At 45.3% G+C, this 25,239-nt stretch overlaps 1 protein-coding gene across 4 annotated transcripts in view; it reads right to left on the bottom strand.

Annotated features, from left to right (window-relative positions):
• GRIN2B (glutamate ionotropic receptor NMDA type subunit 2B) overlaps positions 1-25,239 on the bottom strand; it is a 273,763-nt gene that overhangs the window by 72,261 nt on the left and 176,263 nt on the right. For all 4 annotated transcript variants that reach the window (XM_084506008.1, XM_084506010.1, XM_084506009.1 and 1 more), the window contains one exon: positions 253-367. In XM_084506008.1, coding sequence (XP_084362134.1) covers positions 253-367 — 115 coding nt within the window. The remainder of the gene's footprint in view (positions 1-252; positions 368-25,239) is intronic.

Genomic DNA, 25,239 nt, shown 5'->3' on the forward strand with positions numbered 1-25,239 from the left:
AAGACAGGGAAACTTATGTTCAGAGGTGACAGAAGGGAAGCTGATTAATTCTTTATGCATGCTAATGGAAAAATGTAAAGGCATCCTGCATGGAGATGACAGCAGCCTGGGTATTGGAGATACCAGTGGCCCAGGATGCAAGGAGATTGCCGACCCTTCCTGAGTGCAGAGGGCAGGAGGATTATTTGCTCAGAGCCTTCCTCTATCCTCCTCCTGTGTGGTACAGTTTGAGAATTATCAAAGATATCCTACCCTCTCCCACTTCCTCTCCTTGGTCAGAAGGATGATCACCAGCTTGGGATGCATCTGGTATCCGTCCTCACTGAATGACAGGTTCCTGCCTTCAAAGGTAACATTGATCAGGTACCTGTAGGAGAGAGAAAAGAGCAAGACGAACATTAATGCTTGAGAACTGAACCCGACACAAGAGCCTGCCTTCCTGTCTGCAGTTTGTGTTAGGACAGTAGGAGCATACTACAAGCAACTGTTGTCCAGCTGGGGACAGCAGAGGAAAATCTAAAAGGAAGTGGGTGGTAGAAGCAGGACAAATACTCCAGGAACTGGGACCAAAAGTTGAGGCCGCGCCTCAAAGGGCCTACATTTCCCCCATTTAGGACCAGGATAAAGAAGTGATGTCCCATGTTGGTGCTCACTGAATTCCTGAAAGCACAAGTCACATGCATACACATGTGCCCACAGTCCTTGATTTCCCCTTTCCACAAAGGGCAGAGGGATCCATAGCAATTAGCAATGTCAACATGCTCCACAGCCTACATTTTGCTCACTGTCCAAGGGGGATTTCACATTGCATTTGAGGACAGCGATGGCCCACAGGTAAAGTAGTGGGTACAGCCTCCCCTGCTCAAACATCGAGGCAATGATGACAGAAGCTGCAGTGAGCAGAGGAATGAGCACCTGTGAGTGCTCTGTCCGTATTAGAGCCAGCATGCCTTACGGGGCCCAATATGATCCTCTCAAGCAGCTTAGGAATAGGGCCAGGGGATGCTGGGGTAGCCCAGTGAACGTCCTTTTCCCTAGGGACAGAGTCATGCCATGTACTCTGCAAGATCAAACTACAGGGTGATCAGCCCTGCAGATCCCTGCAGCCAATATTAACGATTCCCTTTGTCTGGAAAGGCTCCGTCGCTTCTGTGCAAGGCACCCCGCTTTGGGCCATCTCATGTCAGCTGTACAAATGGACTATTAAACAGTCCAGGCTTCAGTCTCATTTATCCTCAGGCCTCTTCACTCAGCTCTGGCAGTGGGGAAGACCTTTAAGTGGACCAAGATTACAGCTACACACATTTCAAGGCCTTTCTACATTGTGAGAGCATGTTGAAGCAGTGTTGCTGTAAAAGAGAATCAAGTCTATTGTTTTCTTAACTGTCAGACCATCCAGAATGACACTGTGGGGAAGAGGGGGAGGCAAATACACATTTCACAGTTCATTGGCTTATAAGACATCTCCGTGGCACTCTGACAGTTTCCCCTGTTCATATATTTCACTTCAATTCACAATCCTGTTGCATGAAGTAGATTTTGCCTTTATACACCTGCTCTAGCACCAGTAGTATCACATCACTGTGAGAGGCAGAGGTGACTGAGCTGCCTGCAGGGCTAGCCCCAGGACATTGCCCACCCCTGCTTCGCCCAGTTCTCCTAAAATTACACAAGCAACGTTTCCATTGCAGACATGAGAGGCTATTCTGCTCTATTACACCACAACAATAGGAAATATTTCCTGATTCCTAGCTTCAGTTTGTCCCTTGTGAACTCCATGTGAACCAATACCAGGAGGGTGGGAGAGGGTGGCACTCAAATTTCTGTTCTTTCAAGGGGTTCACACATTCCACCCATCTGAACACAGCACAGAGAAACCCCTACTAATGTAATAAAGCCTTGGTTAACAGGCAAACATCTTCAAACAAATAGAAAAGTGGATCAAGATTCGAGCTGCTTCCTTTTCCCAAGTCCACTAACCAATGAAACTCAACCACTATTTCTCCATACACGCTGTGACCTTCAGGGGATGTGTGCAGTGTAAGGAACAGCCATATGGGAGCCTGGGGTGAAACATTGCAACAGACCTATCTATTTTCAAAGGCAGACTATTTGGCATTTTCCAAAAGCCAGACCCATTCAGGACCCAAACACTGAGCAAACCCCAAATCATCAGCCACCTGGAAAATCTTAGCCATGTCACCGTTTGTAATGGTGTAAAACAACCAGTGATAGCATCACACATGCTCTTCTGGCTCTCCCTTCCCAGCTGTTTGCATTACTTTGGTACAGTGAGTGCCAGACATAGACCGCCATGGGCATGTGCAGCCTAACAAACCTACAAAGGGCTTTGGCACTGAGAAAGACCTTCCAGGGGACCAAGATTACAGCTACACCCCTTTCATGACTTCCCTGCACTGGCAAGTCATGTTAACAATGAAGTTAGGAGTTAACAACGAAGCAAGGCTCTGAAGAGATGAGGATGCCATTAGCATGATGGGAATTGCAGCTTTATGTGTCAGTATTTAGAAAGCAGTGCCAATATCTAATTAAACAAACAACAATATTAGACGGTTCTTGGTCCTCTTTCCCTTCCTACCCAAGAATGATGCCACTGTGGGAATCTCCCTTGCACAGCCTGACAAGAGTTCACATAAATCAGCATAAGAGATGACACAAGAGGGTGTCATTTCTGTTCATTTTCCACTGGAAAGATTAGAACCACTAATAATAATCAAGGAGGGATCATCAGTGCCTCCGATCCTTGGAGCTGCCTTGAGATTTACACTTAAAGCAGCACTAAAATCCCTCACTTCGCACCTTAATGACTGAAATTAGCCTCCAGATTCGGTACAATAACTCTTCAGAGGGTTTTCTCTGTAACCCATTAGCAACATGTTTACCAAAGTTTGAAGGAGGAGAGCAGAAAAATCAGCTCCCCCTGCAGCTTTCCCACATTCCCATAGATTACAGGGTCTTAAACCCTAGAATTAGGGGCAAGTGGCACCCAAGGAGTTGCTGGGCTTGCTCAGGTGCGCTGGGCTCCATCCATCCTCCCTCCAAGATCCCAAGTTGGTGCTGGGCAGCAGCAGTGGGTGGGTCGTGGGGGCATGGGCTTTCCACAGTGAGCTGAAGGCACACATGAACAAGCAATTTGCACAGCCATGGTGGCTACTGGCTATTCTATCAGGGATGCCAGATGGGCCTGGAAGGTAGGTCAGGGAGTGGGACAGGGGCAGGCTGGAGCCAAAGCATCAAGGCTTGAAGGACTCCCTGGCAGCGTGCTGCAAGGCAGACCTGCTTGGATGGCTCTGCCCTCCATCACTGGTATGCCAGCATGATCACTGCCTGTTCTGGCCAGGGGGATTTATTTCGTCCCTACAGCCTACACGTGCAGCAGTCCCTGGAGAGGCAGCCGAGGGGCTAGGAGACTCCCTGACACATCTGCTCTAAGCCACACTGTGCTGAGGCACAGCATGGAGGCAATGGGCTATGTTCGTGGGTGAGGTAACGCAAGATGAAGCTGTGCCTGTAAAACGCAGCGAGGGCTTAATTTGTGATTTCCTGAGTGTATGCAATTCCGAGATGGAGAGAGAAAGAGAGAGATTATTTTAATTAATTTCATTTGCTAGAATCACCTTTCGGCAAAGATTTTTGCTTGCACAGGTGTTTCTGAAGCCACTTACTGCAAGCACAGAAGGGTCCGACCCCTCCCCAGGCTGGCGGAGGTGCAGTAGCCACAATCCCAGCACAGAGCCGCATGGGAGCAAGATGCACATAACATTTGCAGAAGCAGAGTGACATTGTGAGTCCCATGGTACAGATGAGCAGGCAGGAACAAAGCAGGATGGGACATGTCCTTGGGCACAAAGCAAGTCAGGCTCAGGGGGACTGGGCTCTGTGCTCTGACCATTAGGTAACATCACTCATCCTAGATGTGAGGTTGTCAGCCCTGTGAGCGAATGAAAAGTGTTTCCAGAGCTGGTTGGCATAGGAAATAGAGCATTAAAACCATATCAGATGGCCAATTTAGGACCAGCAGAGAGATTATGACATTTTAAATGGTTTCAGCTAGTGATGGGGAAAGCCTGGAGAGGCAAATGTGGAAGGCTGAGGGAATGTGGGGGGAGGCAGGGAGGGTGTTAATTGAGTCTTTCTCTGCCCTAGAGACAGCTCTGAAGGGGATGCATTTGAAATTAGCACAAACCGCTCCAACTTCTGCCTCCAGTGCACTGCAGGGAATCAGCTCCTCCTGAAGCTACTGAGCGTGTGGGCAAATTTGGGCAATGCCTTGGTTCAGTCCATAGCGCTCCCTGCCTCACATGCGCACACGCACACACACGTGTGCATGCACACGCACTCCCTTGTGCCCTGTCAGTGCTTGTTACACTCCGATACGACAAGCGGTCTGCCTGAAAAGGCATGATTATCCTAACATCGACCGCCTCCCCGAATAAGACAGGTCATATAAATAAACCAGCCTCTCCACTGTCAGCATCAGGGAGTCGTCTCTGCAGCCCAGCACACAAATAAGGAATAAAAGGAGAAATGGAGTGCAGGTGGAGGGTGGGGATGAAAGGCGACAGGATACCTTTTCCAGAGAGGATTTGCAGGGTAAAAGGCAGATGGAGATTGTTGCAGGATACAGGGAGGGGGACACAGACTATCATCAGCCTCTTTGGAAACTCACTATGTGAAACACCGAGGCCAGTTCAGCAGCATAACAGCAGTGAGGGGGAAGCAGTGCTAGGCCTTTCCCCCCAAAAATCTGCATGGTAAAATAGCCTTTTTATTTCATGACAGACAGGATTAAACAGCCACTGGCGAGAGGTGCCAGCAATGGGCGCAGTTGCCTGCCCAGCCCCACCTCATGCCCAGGGAAGAGCATGGATGGTGCATTGCTGCATCCCAGCACATGTGCCCCACAGCTCCAGGGCACATTCACTGCCTGCTGCAGCTCCTGCCTGCCCCACACACCTGCTGCTGGACCAGGACAGACAGACAGAAAGGTGGGTGGGCTCAGTGGACAGGCAAAAGGGGGCTTAGGACCAGTGTAGTTATCTACAGATGGGAATTCTGATCTTCAGATGGCATGGGATTGACAAACACAGGTTTAACCAGCACTAATTCCACTGTTAATAGCTTCTCTCATCTGAGAGACTGAAATAGTGTAGATTTTTTTTGTAATGAGAAAACTGCAACTGATCCCTTCAACTTCTAATTTAAACCTCCGTTCTCCAAACCCATGGGAAGCTTAAAATAATGCAGATATTATTTCTCCCTACTGTTGCTTGGCAGTTCTGTGGCTGCCTGTGCCTCAGAGGACAGCCAATATACGCACCGCAGCCACCCAGACCCAGCTGCGAGCACATGAGGTCCCTCAAGATAAGGCAGTCCAGAGGGAACACTGAATCCAATTGCTCATTCCCAAAAATATGAGAATAGGCTCTTCATGGGCCCTCAGTCAGACTTCCCCACCCCTGATACTGAGCCTGGCCAGGGCCTTTCAAATGCTGTCCCAAGGCTCCTTCCCCTGTGCTGCTCCTGCTGCTGCGGTGCTCATGGAGCTGTGTGAGGCGGGCACATCTGGCCACATCCGTGTAACATCTGGCCAGTGTCAGGTATGATTTACAGTGAAAAGATTCCACGCAAAGGGCATGAGAGCAGCTGATTTAACATAATAAGGGGCATGGACTCTGTTCTTTCTGCGATTATGAGAACAAATTCAAAACAAAATAGACCAAAAAAAAAATAGAAGCAGCCACTGACTGGAAAAATTAAAACTTAAAGGAATAGCATCTCGCTCTTTTTAATTTGCTCCTTTCTCCCTCACTGTCAGTGTTACCACTGACTCTGGGGAGATGTGCTGCAAGAAAAAAAGCTAGCGTAGGAAAACAAGACCAAACAAATTCCAAAATACGCAGGTATCCTACAGCAGAAAATCTGTCCAGGCTCCAGCCATTTTGTGCTGCTGAGAACCAACCTGACCAGTAGGCTTAGAGAAACACAGAGAGCTTGGGATTGTTTTCATTAAGCAAAGAGGTTAGGAGAGCAACTAGATTAGGAAATATCCCTCAGGCTATAAGATAACAGAGGTATAAGAGATTAATATGGTTCCTTCTTGCTGTCCACAACTTTTTAGAAGAGAAGAGGACACGTACTGGGCAGGAGTAAATATTCAGCTGATATCAAAGGCGTGATACTGTTTGGTCTGCTGAGGTTCTGGCCGCTCACCTCTAGGAATGTTGAATTTTCTCAGTGTTTGCTTCTAACCTGTGAAATATCTGTTTCTGGTGGAAGAGAAATTTCTGTTGATCTGCCTTAGCTGTTTCTCCATCATATTCTGCAAAGTTGTTTTGAAAACAACTTTTGAAATGTACTTGTGTGCTGAAACTTCCCAGTAACACCTTGCATATACAGTGGAAAGGTGAAAATTTTTCATCATTTCCCCCTCTTAATCATAAATGAAACGGTACTTACACTTTCCCTCCCATTTCATCTATTTATCTGCCATGAATTTGTCACTTCAGAAAGACTCTGAGCTGACAGTTCCTGGGGACTGCTAATATATCTATCTGCAGAATGTGCAGGGAGCCAGAGCAATGGCAGGGCCACTTTCCTACATGCATTGCTTGATCCTAATGAGTCAGGACCATTCCTGAGGATGAGAAGTTCACTTTCCACAGCCTATGCAGTCCAAGCTCCCTCCTGAAAATACTAAAAGGAAAGTCAAGCACTGCATCACAGGATTTTGCAGCACAGGCACCTGTCTGGTCAGGAAGTGGGGATCACTACCCCACACTGGGAACTTGGGGTCAGCTCCAACCTAGGGCAGAAATGACACTAATGATGCTTAGGTGAAAGGCTGTTTCTTCAGTGAGCTTCAGAGTTTTCAAAACAACCTTTTTTTTCCATGTACATAATACTATCAAGGACCTGATCTTGTTTGCTTTTCATCCTCTGCAGTCAGTGTCTTTAACAGAAAGGGAGAAAGAGATGGTGTCCATCAGGTCCTGTGGCATTTCACACCCCTTTACCAGGGTGCTGCTGACACTACCAAGGCCATCCTTTAAGTGCTAGGTCACTTGAAGGAAATACAGGTATAGGTTAGGATGAGGTGACCTGTTTATGAAGAAAAGGGAAGGACAGATCTTCATTTCCCCCATTTGCTATGTCAGTCCCAGCAATATCTTGAAAAGTCAACCAAAGCCAAATTTCTCTCACACACTTCCTGACTAACCTATTTTGACAAATGCCATGGCCAGAAAAATTATCTATCAAAACCACCTTTTTAATGGGAAAGGGGGATAACAACTTGGCAACAACATTTTCTCATGAGGAGGTTAGCATTTTGTCAGAAAGACAGAACCATGAGATCTGAAAACTGTAATGACATTGGACAGAAAATGAAGCTCCTGGCATGGTTGTGCCCTCATACCGTCTTGTCCATTGTGTGACACCTTCTACCCTTTCTTTTTTTGGACTAGAGTCCAAATGCATGTAATGCGCCACCATGAAAAAGTCCTGCAAGGACTAGCACTACCTCAGCTAGGGAAGGGATATCACTGGAAATTCAGTCTGTTCAATTTTCTAGAAAGAGAAATAGGAGCATAAAATTCCCATGCTCCTAATCACGAGAGAGAGCAAATAGGATTTCCATGTCAAAATATTCCATTTTAAACCTAAAATATTTGATTTACAACTTTTGTTCAAAAACTATCAATTTTGCTGGCAAAATGACACAATCCCAACTAGCTTGAGAATACACCTCTACACCTTCTGGCCTCACTGGAAATAAAACTGAAACAAGGAAAAATATTAAGAACATATTCTGGTTAAAGCTGAAAACACCTATAAATCTCAAAGGAAATCATCCTCTTCTCAGAAAGTTTTTTTAACCAAAAAGCTTTGATAAAAATAAATATACTTCTGAATTGACTCATCAAACCTTTAAGTAATATAAAATAGCTAATAGAAAATAGCTTTAAGGTCAGAATTGTTACAGTGACTGGATAAAATAAAAACTAAACATTCAGACCAAAGTTGTATCAAGCCACAGAGCTTTACTGAGCTACTGAACTCCTGCCAATTACTGATTAAGTATATTATTTTTAATTTCCACATTTTCCTGTCCTTCTTTATTCATGAAGAATGGTAACATACCACTTTTCTCCAAAGCAAAAACATTGGAAAAAATATTCCAAGGTATTTCTCCTGTCAGAAAGGACTACCAATCTGCTGTGATAGATTTACATGGGGCAGTAAAAGCACAGAAAATTACATTTGTCAGAACAGCTGACAATAGGTCATAATTAGGTCTTGGCATCTACCTAACAGGTCACTGATGGAAGCCATACTGCTAGGAACAGTCAAATACTGAAAGGTTAAGCACTGTCGTTCAGATCTGTTTATCCATCTTAGGGCATAGTCATACAAACATTCATAGGACAAGCAGTCATAGGACAGAAGTCACATGGGGCTCTTCACCTTGTGATTTTTCACCCAGGATGATTGTTTGTTGATCTTTCTTAATCTGTACTGCCTTAAAAAATATCCCTGTTGAACTGCTGGCCTCATACAGTGAATTTAAACACATAGACAACAGCCTTACTTCTTTCTCTTAATCATTTTTGGTCTAGATAGCTGTGGCCAAGTGGCCAAGTGAACGTACATCTCAACAGCCCCTTTCATTGTCTGAAGGTGAATTGTGTGCTAGAAGTTAACCATAAAGATATCTCCATATGTACCTAGAGTTCATTCCAGTTTCTGTCCTGGAAGTCAAGACCAATAAATGGGTGAGCACACCAATTTTCCTCTTGAGCTTTCAGGACTTTCTTGTTTGCAGAACCTCCCCCCACATCTGCCTGAGAGATCCCCCTCACTGCTGCCAGAAGCAAAGCAAGGCTAAAGTAACCGGAGAGATTGAAATAAATCCATTTATTATATTCTTTTGAACAGCAGACTAACTTAACTTTTTTGGCCCACTAAAAAATTCCGTTACTTGATGTTTATTGAGTGTTGAAAGCATCCAAAGTGTTTGCAAGAACAGAAATATCAGCATAGTTCAGCTGGAAGGGACCTACAGAGATCATTAGGTCCAACTGCCCGACCACCTGAGTGCTAACCAAAAGTTAAAGCATGTAATTAGGGACATTGTCCAAATGCCACTGGAGCACTGAGAGCCATGGAGCATCAGCCACCTCTCTAGGAAGCTTGCTCCAGTTTCTGACCATCCTCATGGTAAAGAAATTGTTGTTTAGAAAATTTAGAAAAATTTCTTTAGAAAAGAGTGAATTTGTGGCATTTATAAGAGAAGAGTCATTGCCTGGAAGGACACTTGGTCTGAAAACTGGATTTTCCTCAGTCCATAGCAGTTCTGCCAAGACGGCACCCTATTTGTTTCTCCCTTCCCCATCACATCTCCCAAGGGGAATCGATTAAAACAAACAAACAAATGATCACCCCTGTCAGTGACCGTGGAGGGGTTCATTTGAATTCTGCTGCTCCTCCTTTGTCAGAGGAGCTGCTCTCTGCTCACTCCCTCTCCCTTCCCTTTCTCTCCTCCGTGGGTTGATGTTTCCATGGAAACATGTTCTTTAGTGCCACTGAAATTACATCGCATTTAAAGCATTAACCCTTCCTTGGGCTGAGGAAGGTCTCAGAACAATTTGAATCTTTTTTTTTTTTATTTTTTTCCCTCTCCTTTAAACTTCCTTGTGATTTTTTTTTTCTCTTGCAGCATTAGGGAAACCTCATTCTTCCTGAGGAGACCTCCCAGCTAGCATTTGTCTGGCGAGGGGCACAGGATGCATCAGCACTGGGATAGCATCTAATTTAAGATTTCTATTATCTTTTTCATTTATTTTTACACAAAACCATTAATGCATTTCTCTCCACACAAGCCACAAATGGGGAAAATGCTGCAATAGCAAAGAAACAGCAAGCCAGCCACAAGCTGGCCCATGGGAAGAACACAGCTCTAATTAATGCCAGAGTCAAAGCACTGAAACCCCTCATAGCAGCACACTGAGCAGTAGCTTCTTCTCTGCAAAGTGTCATAATCGCAGACCCTCACCACTCCTCCTTGAGCCTGCCTCCTCTTCCTCTTCACAATCACATCTGTAATTAGCCACTTTTGAGTTTAGCACTCCAAACACCACTGTAATGCTTGATGCAATCAGTACCCTCATCACCACCAGCACCCGTCCTTCTGCCACTGCTTCTCCACCCAAATTTCCATCTCTGACATCCTTCCATTGGCACTTTAATGCCAGCCACCAGCACTTCCAACAAAGCCATTGGGAGGGTATTGCTGTCTTCCTTGCACCCAGCTCGATCATACAGCCCTTTCTGTGACCCCACTGTGGGCCAACAAGGCTCTGAAAGTCAGAGAATTTCCCTCCAGGTGCTTCCTGGACCCCATGTCTCTACTCAAAATTACTCTACAGATCCTCAGCCTGGAGCCTTTGTTTAGCCTCACCCCAGTCACAGCCATAACCTCTATAAGCCCTTCCTTCACTGACAGCATCCCCTCTTCAAACACTGGGAAGACCTAAAAAGGAGATAAATACCAAGAATCTCCTTCCAGTATTTTGCCAGGGTACCTACATTCACACATGCCCCCTTTCTGCTCCAAAAGTCCCATGACTTGACAATTTTCAACCCCCTTTTATTACCTCTACCTGCACAGCTACAGGGTCCATATTCCCTTCTATCATCTATTTTGGGTTGCCCAACTCACACTCTGAACACTTCGAGCATATCTCACCGTTCTCAACTCTTGCCCCAAAAGTCAGAGTGTGAAGCCTCCTGCTTTGAGCTGGGTGCATATGTAGTGCCGTGAGGATGGATCAGTGTGGGAGGAGGATGCTATTCTGAAGTGAATGATAAATATGGATAATAAACTCAACCTAAGTCTTTTCTGCCTGTCTCTAGTGGGTTCCCAATATGGGAGATAGAAATATCATGGGTACATTTTGAATATGGCTGGGAAAACTGCCAAAGTCCTACTCAGAGTTCACACATTTACATCATTTATATCACATCCGACTTGTGCTTTGTATTATTAACTTTGTGGAGTGTTTTGTGATGTAGTTTGTAGTCCAGACCCTGTTAAATAAAGTTACACACCCTTTTTACCTTCCTTTTGATGAAAGGGTGATATCTGGGGCTACACAAGCTCTTGCTAAACCTAAGAGGGTGACTGTCCACTGATGTGGTTGGTCCACTCCCAGGTTCTCAAGCAGTGCTCTAGAAAACCTTTGGGGACCTTTCCCTGAAAAGTGCAAAAAGAAAGACAATATTCAACCCTAGGTCACAGGTTCTACTCCTAGCCCAGAGTGGTAGTGACAGAAGATTTTTTCTCTGCTGCTGGATGTTCAGGAACCTCTGTGAAATGCACAGATGGGGTCCACCTGGCAGGTGCCCAACACAGCACAGTGACTACTCAGGCTTCTTCCTCAGCAGTGTCAGAAAAGAGCTTGAAGACAGAAGGAGACCAACACCCCAGGTATCAGGACTGAAGAAATTATGTTAATCTAGAACAGAGTAAAGGTACATTGACAGAGGAAGAGATAGAGCATTGCTGATGCATCAAGCTTTTTGCTTTCTGCAGGACAGACAACAATCTGTGGCAGCCAAAAATCCATCGCCTTCCAGGAATTCATACAAAAGAAGAGGAGTTACAATGACCCAACACTATGACTTTATGGCTTCATAAATCAATAATTTTTCCAACAGTCTGAAAAGACTCTATGTTACACTTTATCACCTACTCCACATGCCCTATTTAGACTGTGACTATTATGGCATCTGAGGCCAGACAAGCAACAAATGACTCAGATACCTGATACACGCTGACAAAAGGGAAAGATAACCACAATGTGCATGTCAGGTGTCTGCAGTACACTGCCTGAATGTAGTTGTATATATATTTAAAAAATTGCATCCTCAATGTTTCCTGAACAAGAAAAGAGAGAGAGAGAGTTAACTTCACCCCCACTTGCTGCACCTCCAGTGAAGTAAATGTGCCATTTTACTCTAGGGTTGCATTTGATTCTGAATTACTTCTCTGTTTCTTCTCTGAGAAAAGGTCAGTTTAAAGAAGCCCCAGGCATGATGCTAACATCACCTCCAATAAAAGACTCTCAGGAGGTCTGAAATAAGTACATGGTCCAAATTTGGCCTATATTATCTGAATTCTTTCCCTCCTCCCTCCTGAACAGTCAGAGTGGGAAATCTCCCAAGAATATTTCTGTGCTCAGGAGACTTCCAAGACTCCTTGGACCTAGAAATACTGTGAATGAGCTTTTGCAACATGCATCTGAAGTTCCCAAGCCACAGTGCCCACTGCGGGAAGCCTGAACACAGCACAGATGGAAACAGCAAGTGTGCTGAGAGTGACACCAGAATATTTCCATGAAGAGTGCAACAGAGGGTCAATTCCCATGTCTAGCACCAGTCCGCAGCTCTCTTCAATTCAACCAACTAGCAGCAATGTTATGAGAGCATGCTAGCATTTATCAAAGATATCTGGGTAGGTTTATTCAAGCTGAGCAGAAACATGCACTTCACTGACTTCACCTTTGACTGGTGCTTAAGTTAACAAACTAAAACATAACTCACAAACCACACACTCAAGTCCTGACAGAATGTGGACATAGCCTGGCAGTTTGGGAATTAGCATGAGCACCAGGTGGGCTGACATGAGCTCTGGTCCTGGTCTCATTCAGTACCTTAGGCTGCATCACTTCCACATTTCTTACCATGCATATATTGTGGCAGTGCATGAGTTGTCTGCATCCCTTTCTCTTGGCAGCACTCACTATGATCATTTCAGAAAAAGCAGCCTCCAGAGGAGGCATCTTTCAGAAATCTCTCACTCCTCCTTTCACTCCAACATGACTTGTTTGCTTAAACGTCACATATCCATGCTCCAGGCTCCAAAAGATGCAGTGCCTTGAAAAAAAAAATGGTCACAGCCTCCACTGCCATGTAAGCACTTCTCAAAGCCATAACCCTGCTGGGCAACCATTGGCTGCAGCTTCCCTCTGCAGCCTCCCACCACCCTCCCTGCAGGAGGACTTCACCAAGACAGAGACTTCCCCCTTGCCCAGGGACAGGGTTTCAAAGATGCATCTAGAATCAACCCCACCAATATAGTAAGATTGAAAAGCAAACTTTTAGCACTGGAAAAGGGGGAAGGGGACATCTGAAATTCTTCGTGGATTATAATTTTTCCATGGCAACATGCTTCAGAAACAGAAGGGATGGGGAGGGGGGCGAGGAGAAGGAGAGAAGCAGAGTGCCGAGGAGGGAGCGAGGAGGGAGCGCGCAGCACTGGTACATTGCTATGGAAACCCTCTTGCATCGGCAGCCAACTGCCAAAGTCAGTCAGGATCCCAGAAACGGACTTGGAAGGGGGCCCAGGAGGGGCTGGGAGTGGCAACCATTGCCCGGTGAGACCTAAGGGTGCCCCGTCCCTGTGAACCCAGGCCCTGCTCCTCTCCCCCTTCCCTGCCAGCAGCACCACTGCTCCTGGTGCCCTCGCCCCCGCCAGACAGAGCCAAATTTGGCCCAGCTGAAGAGTGGGAGGAAATACAGCTCGGCAAGTGAAGCAACCAGGGCGGGCGGTAAGGAGCGAGGCAGAGAGGGATAATTTTTCTGGTAGCCGTTGCTTTGCTTTCCACCTTTCTGGATCGATTTGGACCACGCAGATGTATTTGTTTTCACACCCCAGATGGCTGTAGAAAGAGGATGTCACTCCTAATCACTGAAATCAAGATGGAAATGTTACTTCCCTGCAAACTTAGCTACTGAGGCAAGAAGGAAGGCTGTGCCTGACTACAATTTGGTGGGTGCCCGTTTGTGCAGGGGCAAGTTGCTTTCAACTATGCCTATCCCACACAGTACAGCAAATGTCCCAGCCTCCCTTGAAGATGTGACAGATATCACCACATCGTGGCCAGGTGGAGAATTAGAGGAGATTCTGCTAATGAAAATGAAGCACGCTATGAAAACGAGATAACACTGCCTTCCAAGCCTCTTCTGCAGCACTCAGAGGGCAAGCAGCTTGGTGAAATGAATGATCAGCCATTCACACCCCTTTGCACATTGTGTTTCAACAGAAGCATTTTGCTGCCATAAGAAACTGCTAAAGACAGATTTTGGAGAAAGAATTTAAAAGGGAATGGCAACTTCAATGAACCCTTGCTAGTATTTATAGTTGTACCCCTAGGATCGAAGGGATGGATGAGTCGTTTCAGGCTGCAGACGGCTGCAGACGGCAGGAAGGAATTGACTCCTACTCCAACCACACAACTGGCTAAGCAAAGTGTGGAGGAAGATTCCCTTCTCCTGAAGCATCTGTTATCACCCATCTGAGTGCACAATGAATCAGTAGTATGAGGACAGGGCACTCTGAGGGTGGGGAGAGAAGGAGAAAAAGATTGCAAATCAGACAGCTATAAAACAAGGAGTTGTCAGTTTCCACTTTGTCAGGGCAAAGGACATCAACCAGATGAAGAGAAAGGGTACAGTTTTCATTCTTTTAAGCTATGTGTTTGGAAAACTACTGATAGTATACCACTAATGAAGTAACTTAACTTTTAATGCAACAGTAACTCAGTATTCCCACATGTATTTCAGACCAAAGGATCCCAAAATGCTCTGTACCATTCATCTCTCTTCATCACGTGCACTGATGAAAAAAGGCAGACATCTTGCACGGGCACTTCTACATGGCTCGTCAGCAAAAGAAAAATCTTTACCCTTAAGCTCCATGCACAGTACCCAACCACAGCTCTGTTGGACCACTAAGTGATTCATCTGTACACCTTTGCTTGTTATTGATATTAGAGCCCAAGCCCAGGCCACCAGACCACTTCTAAGCTATCCTCACTGCTGGTCATCTTACCTGGGATAAGGGGTACCACAATCACTGATGTCTTCAAGAACTCAACATCAGGGTGAAAATCGTCACCATTGTACCAGATTCCTACTTGGACTGTTAGTGGGACCTGAAACCAGTCACAGTTTGTGGAACAAAGAGGAAATAATAATGACCATTATGGACTTGCATAGTAAACTGCTCAATGTGCAAAAAGTCTGTGTGGGGTTAGTGTTTTTTTTTTTTTTTTTTTAATATGGACAGAGTTCAGGCAGTAACCAATACATCAAATTCAACTTGCTGTTGATTTACAGATCTCTACTGAGAAGATCCTGTTAAGCTGCTCAACTGGGACCAGCTTCAAACAGCTAAGATCATAAGGGCTGTTTCTTCTCAGGCTGAGCTCATTTAAAAAGTTGAAATAGGGTGATAGGTGTTACTCTGCAGGCCAATATGAGAGATGATATTAAGCAAGGTAGTAGGTCCAGATAAGTTCAAGTTCAGTGTCGTAGCTAGCAGTGAGACAGGGTCTGATTCAAAGCCTGGATAAGGTAATGTGCTCTGTGGGCAGGAGAAAGCTGTGAGGACTTCTTCTCTGCCCTAATTCTGACCCAGTGAGGTGACGCTGTGACCCTGACTCAAAGAGGCACAAGCATTCTTCTACAGCAAACCTGAATCTTTGATTTCAGCAAAGGAGAGGACAGTATCCAATGGTCACTGCTCTCCTGCAAGGCCAGCTCTCACCCCACAACTCTCTATTGTGAGTACAACAATGAACCGTGCACCAACAAAAAGAGCTAATCCCAAATGTTTTCACCTTGACCTCACCATCACAATTACTCTCCAGGAGATCTTCAATATAGGACACATGAGCCAAAAGTGAAAGAACCATTTCTTGTGGCACAAAATCTGGTTCCGGAGATGTTCTACTTCTGAGCTCCACTGGCAGCTCACCCCCAGCACCTCTGTTCATTATTTACTGGTCGGAGTCAGGACCAAACAGAAGCCTCTCCATGGAAGCCGGACTCCCATGGACTACCATGTCCCTGTACCTCCTGTGTCTGCCTTTCCCTTCACACAAATGATGAGTCTATTAAATATGGACCCATATCGCTTACAGGAGCTTTGCTGGCAAATCTATGAAATTGTTCTCTGTCTCTTGAAGGCGTACGCAAGAGACATTCTTCCCCCCCACCCCACTCGCCCTCATCCTCCATTGATGGATTGGGTCTGTCAGCTTGTCAGCTCTCATTGGGCACTGTTTGACATAAGTCCACATCAGGGCAGTGAAAATCTGTTTGCAGTCAGCTCTTCCAATAGCTCCTGCAAAAGAGGGGAAGCTGACCCTCTCCAAAAATTGCTGCCTATGCTGGCAATAGGAAGGCCACTGATGACACATATGTTAGAAAACAGCTTGAGCCAGGGTGAGAACACTAAAGGTTTCTTTAGGGTCTGTTGGTGCAGAGCAGGGGGAAGGCTGAGACCAGGGAAGGGAACTTCATGGCTCTTGGATCCCACTCACAGACACTGCCAGCAAGAACAGTAGCCAGTGACTAAAGAAGATGAGATCTACACACTGGAGGTTGTGCAGGAATGCAGCTCAGTGGTGTGGGCACTGGAATAATGTTCCAAGCATCCCTGGACTCTCAAGTTGCAAATGTCATCTGTCAATCCTAGGCGCTCTCCTTCCTGAGCAGTCCTGCCAGAGGTAGCTGAGAAGGAACGTCAGAGGCTAGCTAGGCCTGCAGTGCCTCCAAAGGGTAAATTGCCATGCTACATCAAGGAGCCAGTCATTCAAAATAGGGCTTCCTGACCCCGCTTTCTTAATGTCTAAGAAAATTGCACAGTTTGATATCCCTGAAAATCCTTCTCAGAGTCTTTATAGAAAGAGAGAATTGAGGTTATGATGGCCATCATGGTGTCTTGGAAGGAAAATGTTAGATGATTAGGAACACTTAAGTTGCCACCATGACCCTCACATCTCCACTTCCCTTCAGTTTATTCTGACATGAGAAAAACCATGCAAGAATACCTGGGTTTCTAGGAAGAAGCTGAGGTGCTACAATGGGCAGTTCAGAGACTAAAGAGACTGAGTGCAGCCCACAGAGATTCCCAAGAGGAACCGTTTTTGTGGGGAAAGTGGGAACTGTTTTGAAAAATTTCAGCCTTGTAGTTCCACTTCCAACAGTAAGCCCTCATTTGGCAAACACTCGCTCCAAAAACATAGAGACTTTAACCCCATTTAGCATTGCAGCCCTTGATAGGGAAAACACTTCTACAGATGAGCTCTTCAAATTGTAATTTTGTGCTCTCCTGCAACGTAAGATTTGTTTAGACAGTAAAAGGAGAAACACTTGATTGGATTTCTATGCCTAGAAGACAAGATTCCAGATACCATCCATTTCCACCACCCCATGTTCTGTGAGGCAAGCAAATATAAACACAGCTCTGGACCAAAATACAACCGTGGCAAACTCTTAGAGTAATAGAAAAATTCAGGTTGGAAGGGACATCTGCAAGTGATTTATTATAGTCCTCCATTCAAACGAGAGCCAACTAAGATCATTTTTTCACACCTGCTTTCCAATGAAATAAACAAAGATTAAGCTATGATCACGAACTTGCTCTTCACCTATTGTTTCATGTCACAGTCACATATGTATCCTCATATACCTGCACAAAACATACACACATACACACAGAACTTTTTAGCTCCTTCAAACATGTATGAATAGAATCAATGGGACTTTCCAGTCACTCTAACAAATAGAAGAATAAAAAATAATGAACAAACAAAAACAGTAAATCGTACTGCAGTCAGGTATGATGGGTAACAAGTAGGATGGAGGCTAGGCAATATAAGAAAATGCGAGGGGCAAAAAGTGAGATTGCCTGACAGGGATGGATGAGGAGGTAGGCAGTTGTGGCACAGAGAACCTCTGGATCTGTTCTAGTAGTAGTAAGAAGCACTGGGAATCTTCCAAACAAGGTTTATTTTTTTTTCTGAGTTTCTTAGCTTAGTACTTCTTAGCCAACATGTATGAAAAGTTGAGCTAAGCAGCCATGTTTTGGATACTGAAGGGAACCTCCTTGCTTTCAGATGCTCCTTCTCATGGAGACTCATAGGGTGCCAGCTGCCTATTCAGGACCCTGACCGTACTACCTTCTCTCCACTTCAGTCAGGAGTTACCCTGGGTGTAGGTAGAGGGACCCATGGCAGAAAGGACTCAGGTGCACATATATAAAGCTGAGACAAAAGCTGATATTGACATAGGGAAAGAAGAATCAGTTCCCATCCTCACACCAGGACATACAGAGGGAAACAAAGAGGGATGAGAGACCCAGAGTGAGCGGTGAACATTTGGCCAGGCTGAGTCACTTAAAGATGAGCCTGTTCTCCACCTCACAGCCCTGACCTGTGTGCATCAGTTTCATCATTATCCATGACAATAGTGACAGAGGATTCCCATCCTGGAACAGAGCTATGAAAGCATCTGTGACTTCATCCCATCATAGCCCAAATGAACTTCTTCCTATCTCTGCAGCACTGATGCATCAAGTCCTATCGAGCCTTGTGTAATAGCTGGGGCTAGTCCTATTTAGAGAACTAGCTAATCCATGCTGGTATCTTTTTAAGTTATTTGCCATAATATTCACTTAAGGCAGTAATTTCCATACTTTAACTAGACACTGTACTTTACATCTTCTCCTTTTAGCCTTTTCCCTTTCACGCATTTTACATTTGCTGTATCTTAACCCCAGGAAATACTATTTGTTCTAGGACTATTCAAGAAGGCATGGGAGGGTCAGGGAAGGAAATCTTAAGAAATTAATACTGAGATGGAAGAAATATTAGCAAACTCTCTCAAAGATAAAAATGGACCCTGCTGAAGGAGTGGGAAACACATATGAAGGAAACACAGTGCTTTGAGAGCACCTTGCCAAAGGCATAATCATGATGGGGGGAGGAAATACATGGGAGAAAGGGTGCACCCTCTTGGTGCATGTGCTGGTCAGTGACACTTGATGGGGAGACATTTCACCACTGCTCCCATAGGAATCCCGTGCTAGGTTTGGTATAGATATATCTTTGTCTATTCCCTTTAATAGCAGGGAGTTCTTATCCATGAGTTTATGTAGAGGTCCCTCACATCCTCCTCTCCAAAGTGAAGACCCCAGGTGTTGATCAACACTGATGATCAACACTTTGATGGTGTTGGCCACCATAGTGCACAGTGAGCCAGTATTTTCAGAGATCTGGCAGTGACCTCAATATCTCTTCCCTGAGCCTCAAGAGTCAGTCCAGCGGTCAGCAGAGAATAGGCATGGTTGAGATGATTTTTCCATAGATTCATTACTTTACATTTGTCTGTGTTGAAGCTCGTTGCCATCATTTTGCCCAGTCACTGAGTTTTATGAGGTTCTTCTAGAGTCTTCAGTGTGGCAGCTGACTATACAAAGGAATTTACTATAAACCACAAACCTGAAGTTTGCTCTTCACTCCTATCTCCCAGTCACTGATGGCTAAGTGGAATAAAAGGAGCTGGGGTGGGAGAGGGCTGTGAGCTCCCATGCACAACAGAGGGTACCCCAGCTCTGACTGACTCTTTGGGGGTATCCAGCATGCCTGAAGAACCAGCTTGCTGTTTCAGAAGAGAGCTTCAGAAAACAGCAAGCCCTGCAGTGAAGGGCTTGGCACTCACTTGGGACTAAAAACAGAGCACTTCTTATTAAGGAGGCTGATGTAAAGCCCATAGCAGGGAAGCGGGGGGATGATGTGTGAAGGGAGGACATGTGATATTCATTCAGTAGAAGAAAAGCAACAGCTAAAAAATGCGCAAGGTTAATATCAGCCACTTTTCCTGCCCTAGAGCTTCTTGGTACTAGGAAGCCCAATTGTCTGGGGTTTTTTCTTCACACACACACCACATGAACACACACCCTATCAGACTCAGCCTCCCACTTTTGGAGAGGAGCAGATATCTAAACCATCGACTAAAGACAAGAGCTCTGTAGGAAGGAGTGCTTATCTCAGAGCAGGACTGGTCCTAGCCCAGAAATTACCACCTTCTCCAACCCCCAAGCAAGCATGCAGCCAGTCAGTGCAAAATAGAGATGGGCCACACAGTTCCCATGGGAAGTGCATGCAGATTGGGAACATCTACATCCTTCCCCATATCTACCTCCCTTCTTCATTCCTGCTTGCAGTTGTCTGGCTTTTGCACTCTCTGTTGGTGCTAGTGTCTCTCACATTTCAACAACCTCTGTGATTCAAGAGACTCAGGGCAGCACAGCCTCTAGTGCCCATGCTCCAGCACAGCAACATCACCCAAGGCAAGGGCCAAAATGGAAACCCTCTCCAGGTCAGGATAGCTACTAATCCCCAGTCTCCACCTTGTATTGCTCCAGTTCTGGTCACTGCCATTGCTTTGGTTCCAGTACACATGCCCAGAGCTATTCTCACAGCTTTCTGCCTGGTTTCTACCCTGGTTTCCAGGTGTTTATCATCATAAATTGGTACTGCTTTGCCTTCCTCTCTGTCCAAGGCACAGTGCAGCCTCTTGCAGTGTTACATAGCCAAGAAACCAGGATCAGTCCTAACCATATTTGAAAGGGAGAATCAATGGAGGTAACAAGACAGTCCATTTTAGCTTCAAGTGACAGCCAGGGAGAGCTAATGAAGACAAAGCAGCAAAGGAGGCCAAGAGAGACAGATAGGTAGACAAGGAAGATGGCGCAAAATTTTTATTTTCTATTACCCACATGTAAATGGATTTGTTGCCATGAAGCAACTTACAACAGCTGGAAACTGGTCCATAAAGGCCCAGAGGGAGTTAAAGTGTTGTCATGTCCCAGAGAGCAGAAAAAGTGGATTCAATGCTCAGCTATTGTTCACTGGAAGCCCTGCTATGTTCACCACACGTTCAAAATATTGGTCTGTATTTTCTTCACACTGTGACCAGAAGGACAGAAGAAATCTGCTCCACTGACCACCTTCCTTCCCCTGCCTGACTCAGCCACGTGCAGAACAAACTAATAATTCAGTCATGCGTATTCACCACACTCTCACTGCTACCCACGTGCTCACCCACCTGCTGCCAGAATAGGCAACCCCCCATCGCCAGGGTTGGTCAGGCATGTTTCTTCTCCCACTCACACAGTCCCACTCAGCTCCATCCACACCCCTGGCTCTGTCTGCCTTTAACAATCATCTCCAGCTCTGGGATGGAACACTGCAGATTTGCATTCTAGCATTTCTAACTTCACATTCGCTACATCACAGAAAAATGCCCTGAGCTGAAATGAAATTTTGCCATGCTGTTTGCCTAAGGGATGGGGAAGGAGGCAGGAGGGTGTTAACAAGCTCTTTAACATGATTCATCTTAGAAATAGAATGGCTGCTGCTATTTGTATCACTATCTTTTACTTGAATGAAAATCAGGAAATGGACCCACTTCTGGCTAATTTTCTATGCCCACGTGGTGCGATAGGGATACACCAGGAATTTTGGCTCAGGTGCTGATCCATCATTTCTAAAAGCTAGTTCTCAAATACTAGCCTCAGGTTTTACAGGGGCTAGTATTCTTCACACACACACCACATGAACACACATGATTTCTGAGAGAAAATGGCTTCAGAAACACTTCAGAACTCAATAGAAGGTGATGCTCCAGTGTAGACAGAGCCATTTACAATTTGCATCGTATTCACAAGTCCTCAGTTGCAAACATCCTCCACTCTTTCTACTGCCTTCCTGTCACTCACTAACAACTTTCCTTCCTCCTCCAAAGGCTCCAGCAGTTAAAGACATTAGCCAAATGTATGGGGACCTCAAGTTGGAAATGCTTGGCTGTTCAGATAAGTACGTTAACCAAGCTCTCCCAAGGAAGGTCCCCTAAATTTGAAGTTATTATATATACTAATAGAGTTTCACTAAATCCCTCCTTCTGAAGCATTTTCATATCATTGAAAATATCTAAATATCCCTTGGAGCAGCACCTGGAACCTGAGTCTGCAGTATCCAAAGCGAGTACCTGCACAGCAGGGTATAGCGCCAGTCCCAGTGTGGCTAAGGATAGATGTGATTGTACTGATACAGAAATATGTGTGCCACCCCACAGTGGCTGTCCCTTGGGATGACAGAATTACAAAGCAGGATTTCTTCCCTCAGTCCTGCAAACATCTTGCATACATAAATCATACCAGTCCAGGGGACGAAATCAGTCTTTTCTCCCTAAGGCTCTTCCATCTTCCATCCTTCTCCATCGGTATGTAGCCCAGACCACACAGGAATGTGAGGGAAAAAAAAAAAAAAAAAAAACCCTCCTCCAACGCCTCCAACGTTTTTCCTTGGATACTGGTTCAAGAATATGATGCTGAGAAACCAGAATGATATCCTTTCACTCGGTTCACTGAGTTCCCCTTTCTTCTGCTAAAGCCATAGAGATGGATTTTTTCTCTGCTCTGCAGGTGTAAACCTGCCATGGCTTCACTTAGTTTTCCTCTGCTGCCCAGTTCTTCTGCGGGACTCAGTCTTCCTCAGCCTTCCAGGCTCTGCTGTTACAGATCTGCATCACGATAATCAAGGGAAGAGCTTGAGTCTGTCTCCACTAAGGCAGGTTTGCTGTAAAAGTATATAGGGAATTGTACTTCACTGGGCAAATAGACTCTGTGTCCCTAAAGGATCCCACCTGAGACAGAAACCGTGTTTCCAATTCATCTGATTGCTATAGTTAAATGTTCATACCACTCCATTACACACATCTTAATTAATCTGCTGATTGTTCCCATACTCTCCCAGATTAGGATACCCTCTCCTAGAAAACATTAGCTTATTAACCCCAGTCATTCCTTCTAAAGTAGTCCCAGAACAGAACATTGCCTACCCGCTAAATGCCAAGGTATTCATAATGTTCTGGTTTACCAAGAGGCATTGCAAAATCTCTCAGAAGTATCTGAGCGGAGGAACAACACACAGGCTCTTTCAGTAGCATCATTAAAACCAGACAAACCTTTCAATCCATTTAGTGAAGTGCCTGAAGGTTGCCTTTTCAGAGAGGGGAAACAGCACACTGAAATTGAATACACGTAGTGCCACAGGCACCAGCCCTCTTGCACATCATTTGAGATGCTGATGTTTTTTCCTGTTTCATCTTTTTCTTCTATCTATGCTCAGTACATTTCAGGCTCGTGGAGGAGGCATCATAACAGCCCTGGAGATTTTTATTTATTCCTAAGAAAGATATAAAGTGGGCAGCAGGTAGGGAAGTTCCCTCTGCTATGTTGAATGCCAGCCGGAAAGGATTACTTATCTGCCATGAGAAGGCAGTTCTTAGTCCTACTCAAGCCCCTGCCCCTTCTGCTGTGAACAATTCAAGTGAACTAAATGAGAAGGGAACTGGCTCAAGGGAAGGGTAATGTCAGCTCTGAGCTGGATGGAGACTATCTTGTTCATCTCACAAGTCCCATCACATTGCTGGTGGTGAGCAGGAATTAATTAGTCAAATAGGAATTAATTAGGCATTGAACTAGCAATTATAATGGCAAGGTTCAAGGCTCCATCACCCATTCTCCAGAACCATGGTGTTTCTGTTCCCAAAACCATCTTCTAGAAAAGACAATGCCTATCCCAGCATCCATGCAAGTGATGCTTCCACTAGGCTTTCTCCAAGAGTATGGAGAGTGCAAAGGAGGGTGCATCATGTGTCAGAAGATGTCAGGGCAGCTGAAGCAAATTGTCAAATCTTTCTGGGCATCTTGACCCCAAACTTGTCCCCTCTTCCAGTCCACCACGTTCTGTAATGTATAGCCATAGTTTTCACCTGCAGTCTGTAGCCTCATCATGCCACTTGTCTCCAAAAAATTTTGTACAAAAAGTGAGAAGAAACAGTAGCTCTGGTATTGCTTTATTTTCATGAAGGTTTCTCGTGCTAGGGGACAAATCACAAGCTGCACGGGTTAAAGCACTTAGGTGAACACAGGACTGCAAAATACAGCCCCGTAGCCAAACACCCATGGCTGAAGCAAAGAGGGAGGGAGAGAAGGAGGAGAAAGAGAAAGACGGCCTGTGGAGGATTGGATTTTTTCCACTCTTTTGCTTGTTTGTTCTAACTGCTTGGCTGGTTGGTTTTAGTTCCATGCTGGGGACTGGCACTGGTTTTCTTTCATTGTGTGACATGCATTTTTAAATGAGTATTAAAGGTGCTGGAAGCCTGGGGTATGATTTTTTTAATATTTTTTTTAAGGAATTTAGCTTTTAATTCAAATTCAAATAAAACAAATCATTTCTCTGCTTGCTGACTGAGCCCCAGGTTTGAGCCCCTATGTACAAGGACATGTTCATCCAGTGAGAAGACCTTCCCTGACCTCCTAAAAATGCCCCAGGAAGCCCACAGACATAGGTGAAATGTGCATTTGCTGTGGCTGGTACTATTGTCTCATCAGGCTGCCCTCTGCTAAAGCCTTCTTCACAGATTCCTCTGGCTATGCCAAATTTTATTGTTTGGATTGAAATTTTCCACGTGAGATGCTTAACCCAGGTTTGATATTTGAGGAAAATGGATGCAAAAAGGGTCTCTTCAGACTAGAGGAAAGAAGCCGTTTTACCAACGTTAAATTGTGACCTTTTTAAAAATCTCTAGCAAGCTCTCTGCTTTCAAGGGACTTGAATTTTTATGAGAGTAGAAAGAAAAGGTTCTGTTTGTGTCACATGCTGATTTTTGCTGTACTTGTGAAAACCTAGACAGGTCATAAGTCTTTGGAAAAACTGCAATTTACACTTGTTCAGCAGGGACTTGATAGAGTTTTTCAAACAAAACCTTTCTAAAACCTTTTCCTCACTGGGCCTTCTTGTAGGCTGAGAGACTTTGTCCACACACTAACTCCAGAAATGTCCATCTCTGGACCGGGGAAGCAAGAGGAGGAGGACTGCACCTCGCAGGTTTGCATCTCCACTCATCCAGCCTGCTCCCCACACATGGGGACAGCTGAGAGAGGAGGCTGGTGAATTCCAGAGGAAAAGGAAAAAGAGCTGTGAAGGTAATCAGGACAGATTGGCCTGGGGCACTGGAAGAAGAAAGCAGGTGACTGAAATGCTGCAGGGGAGAAGAAAACTGGGAGGTGTGACACCTGGGGTGTTTGCGCAAAGATACTGGGGCTTGCTGGGGCTGAGGGTAGGGGAAGACAAGGACAAGGAGACAGAATGTGAGATAAGTGAAAATGGATGAAAACAAAAGCCACACAGTTCAGAAGTAGAAGCTGGGTTTTTCAAGACCCAGGAATGGGACCTTAGATGAGACGCCTGTGAGGCAGATCCTAGGTTTGCTAGGTAAAAACCAGACTGAAGCAAGGTG

This window comes from Aythya ferina (assembly GCF_964211825.1).
Source record: "Aythya ferina genome assembly, chromosome: 1".
In the NCBI taxonomy this organism is placed as follows: domain Eukaryota; kingdom Metazoa; phylum Chordata; class Aves; order Anseriformes; family Anatidae; genus Aythya; species Aythya ferina.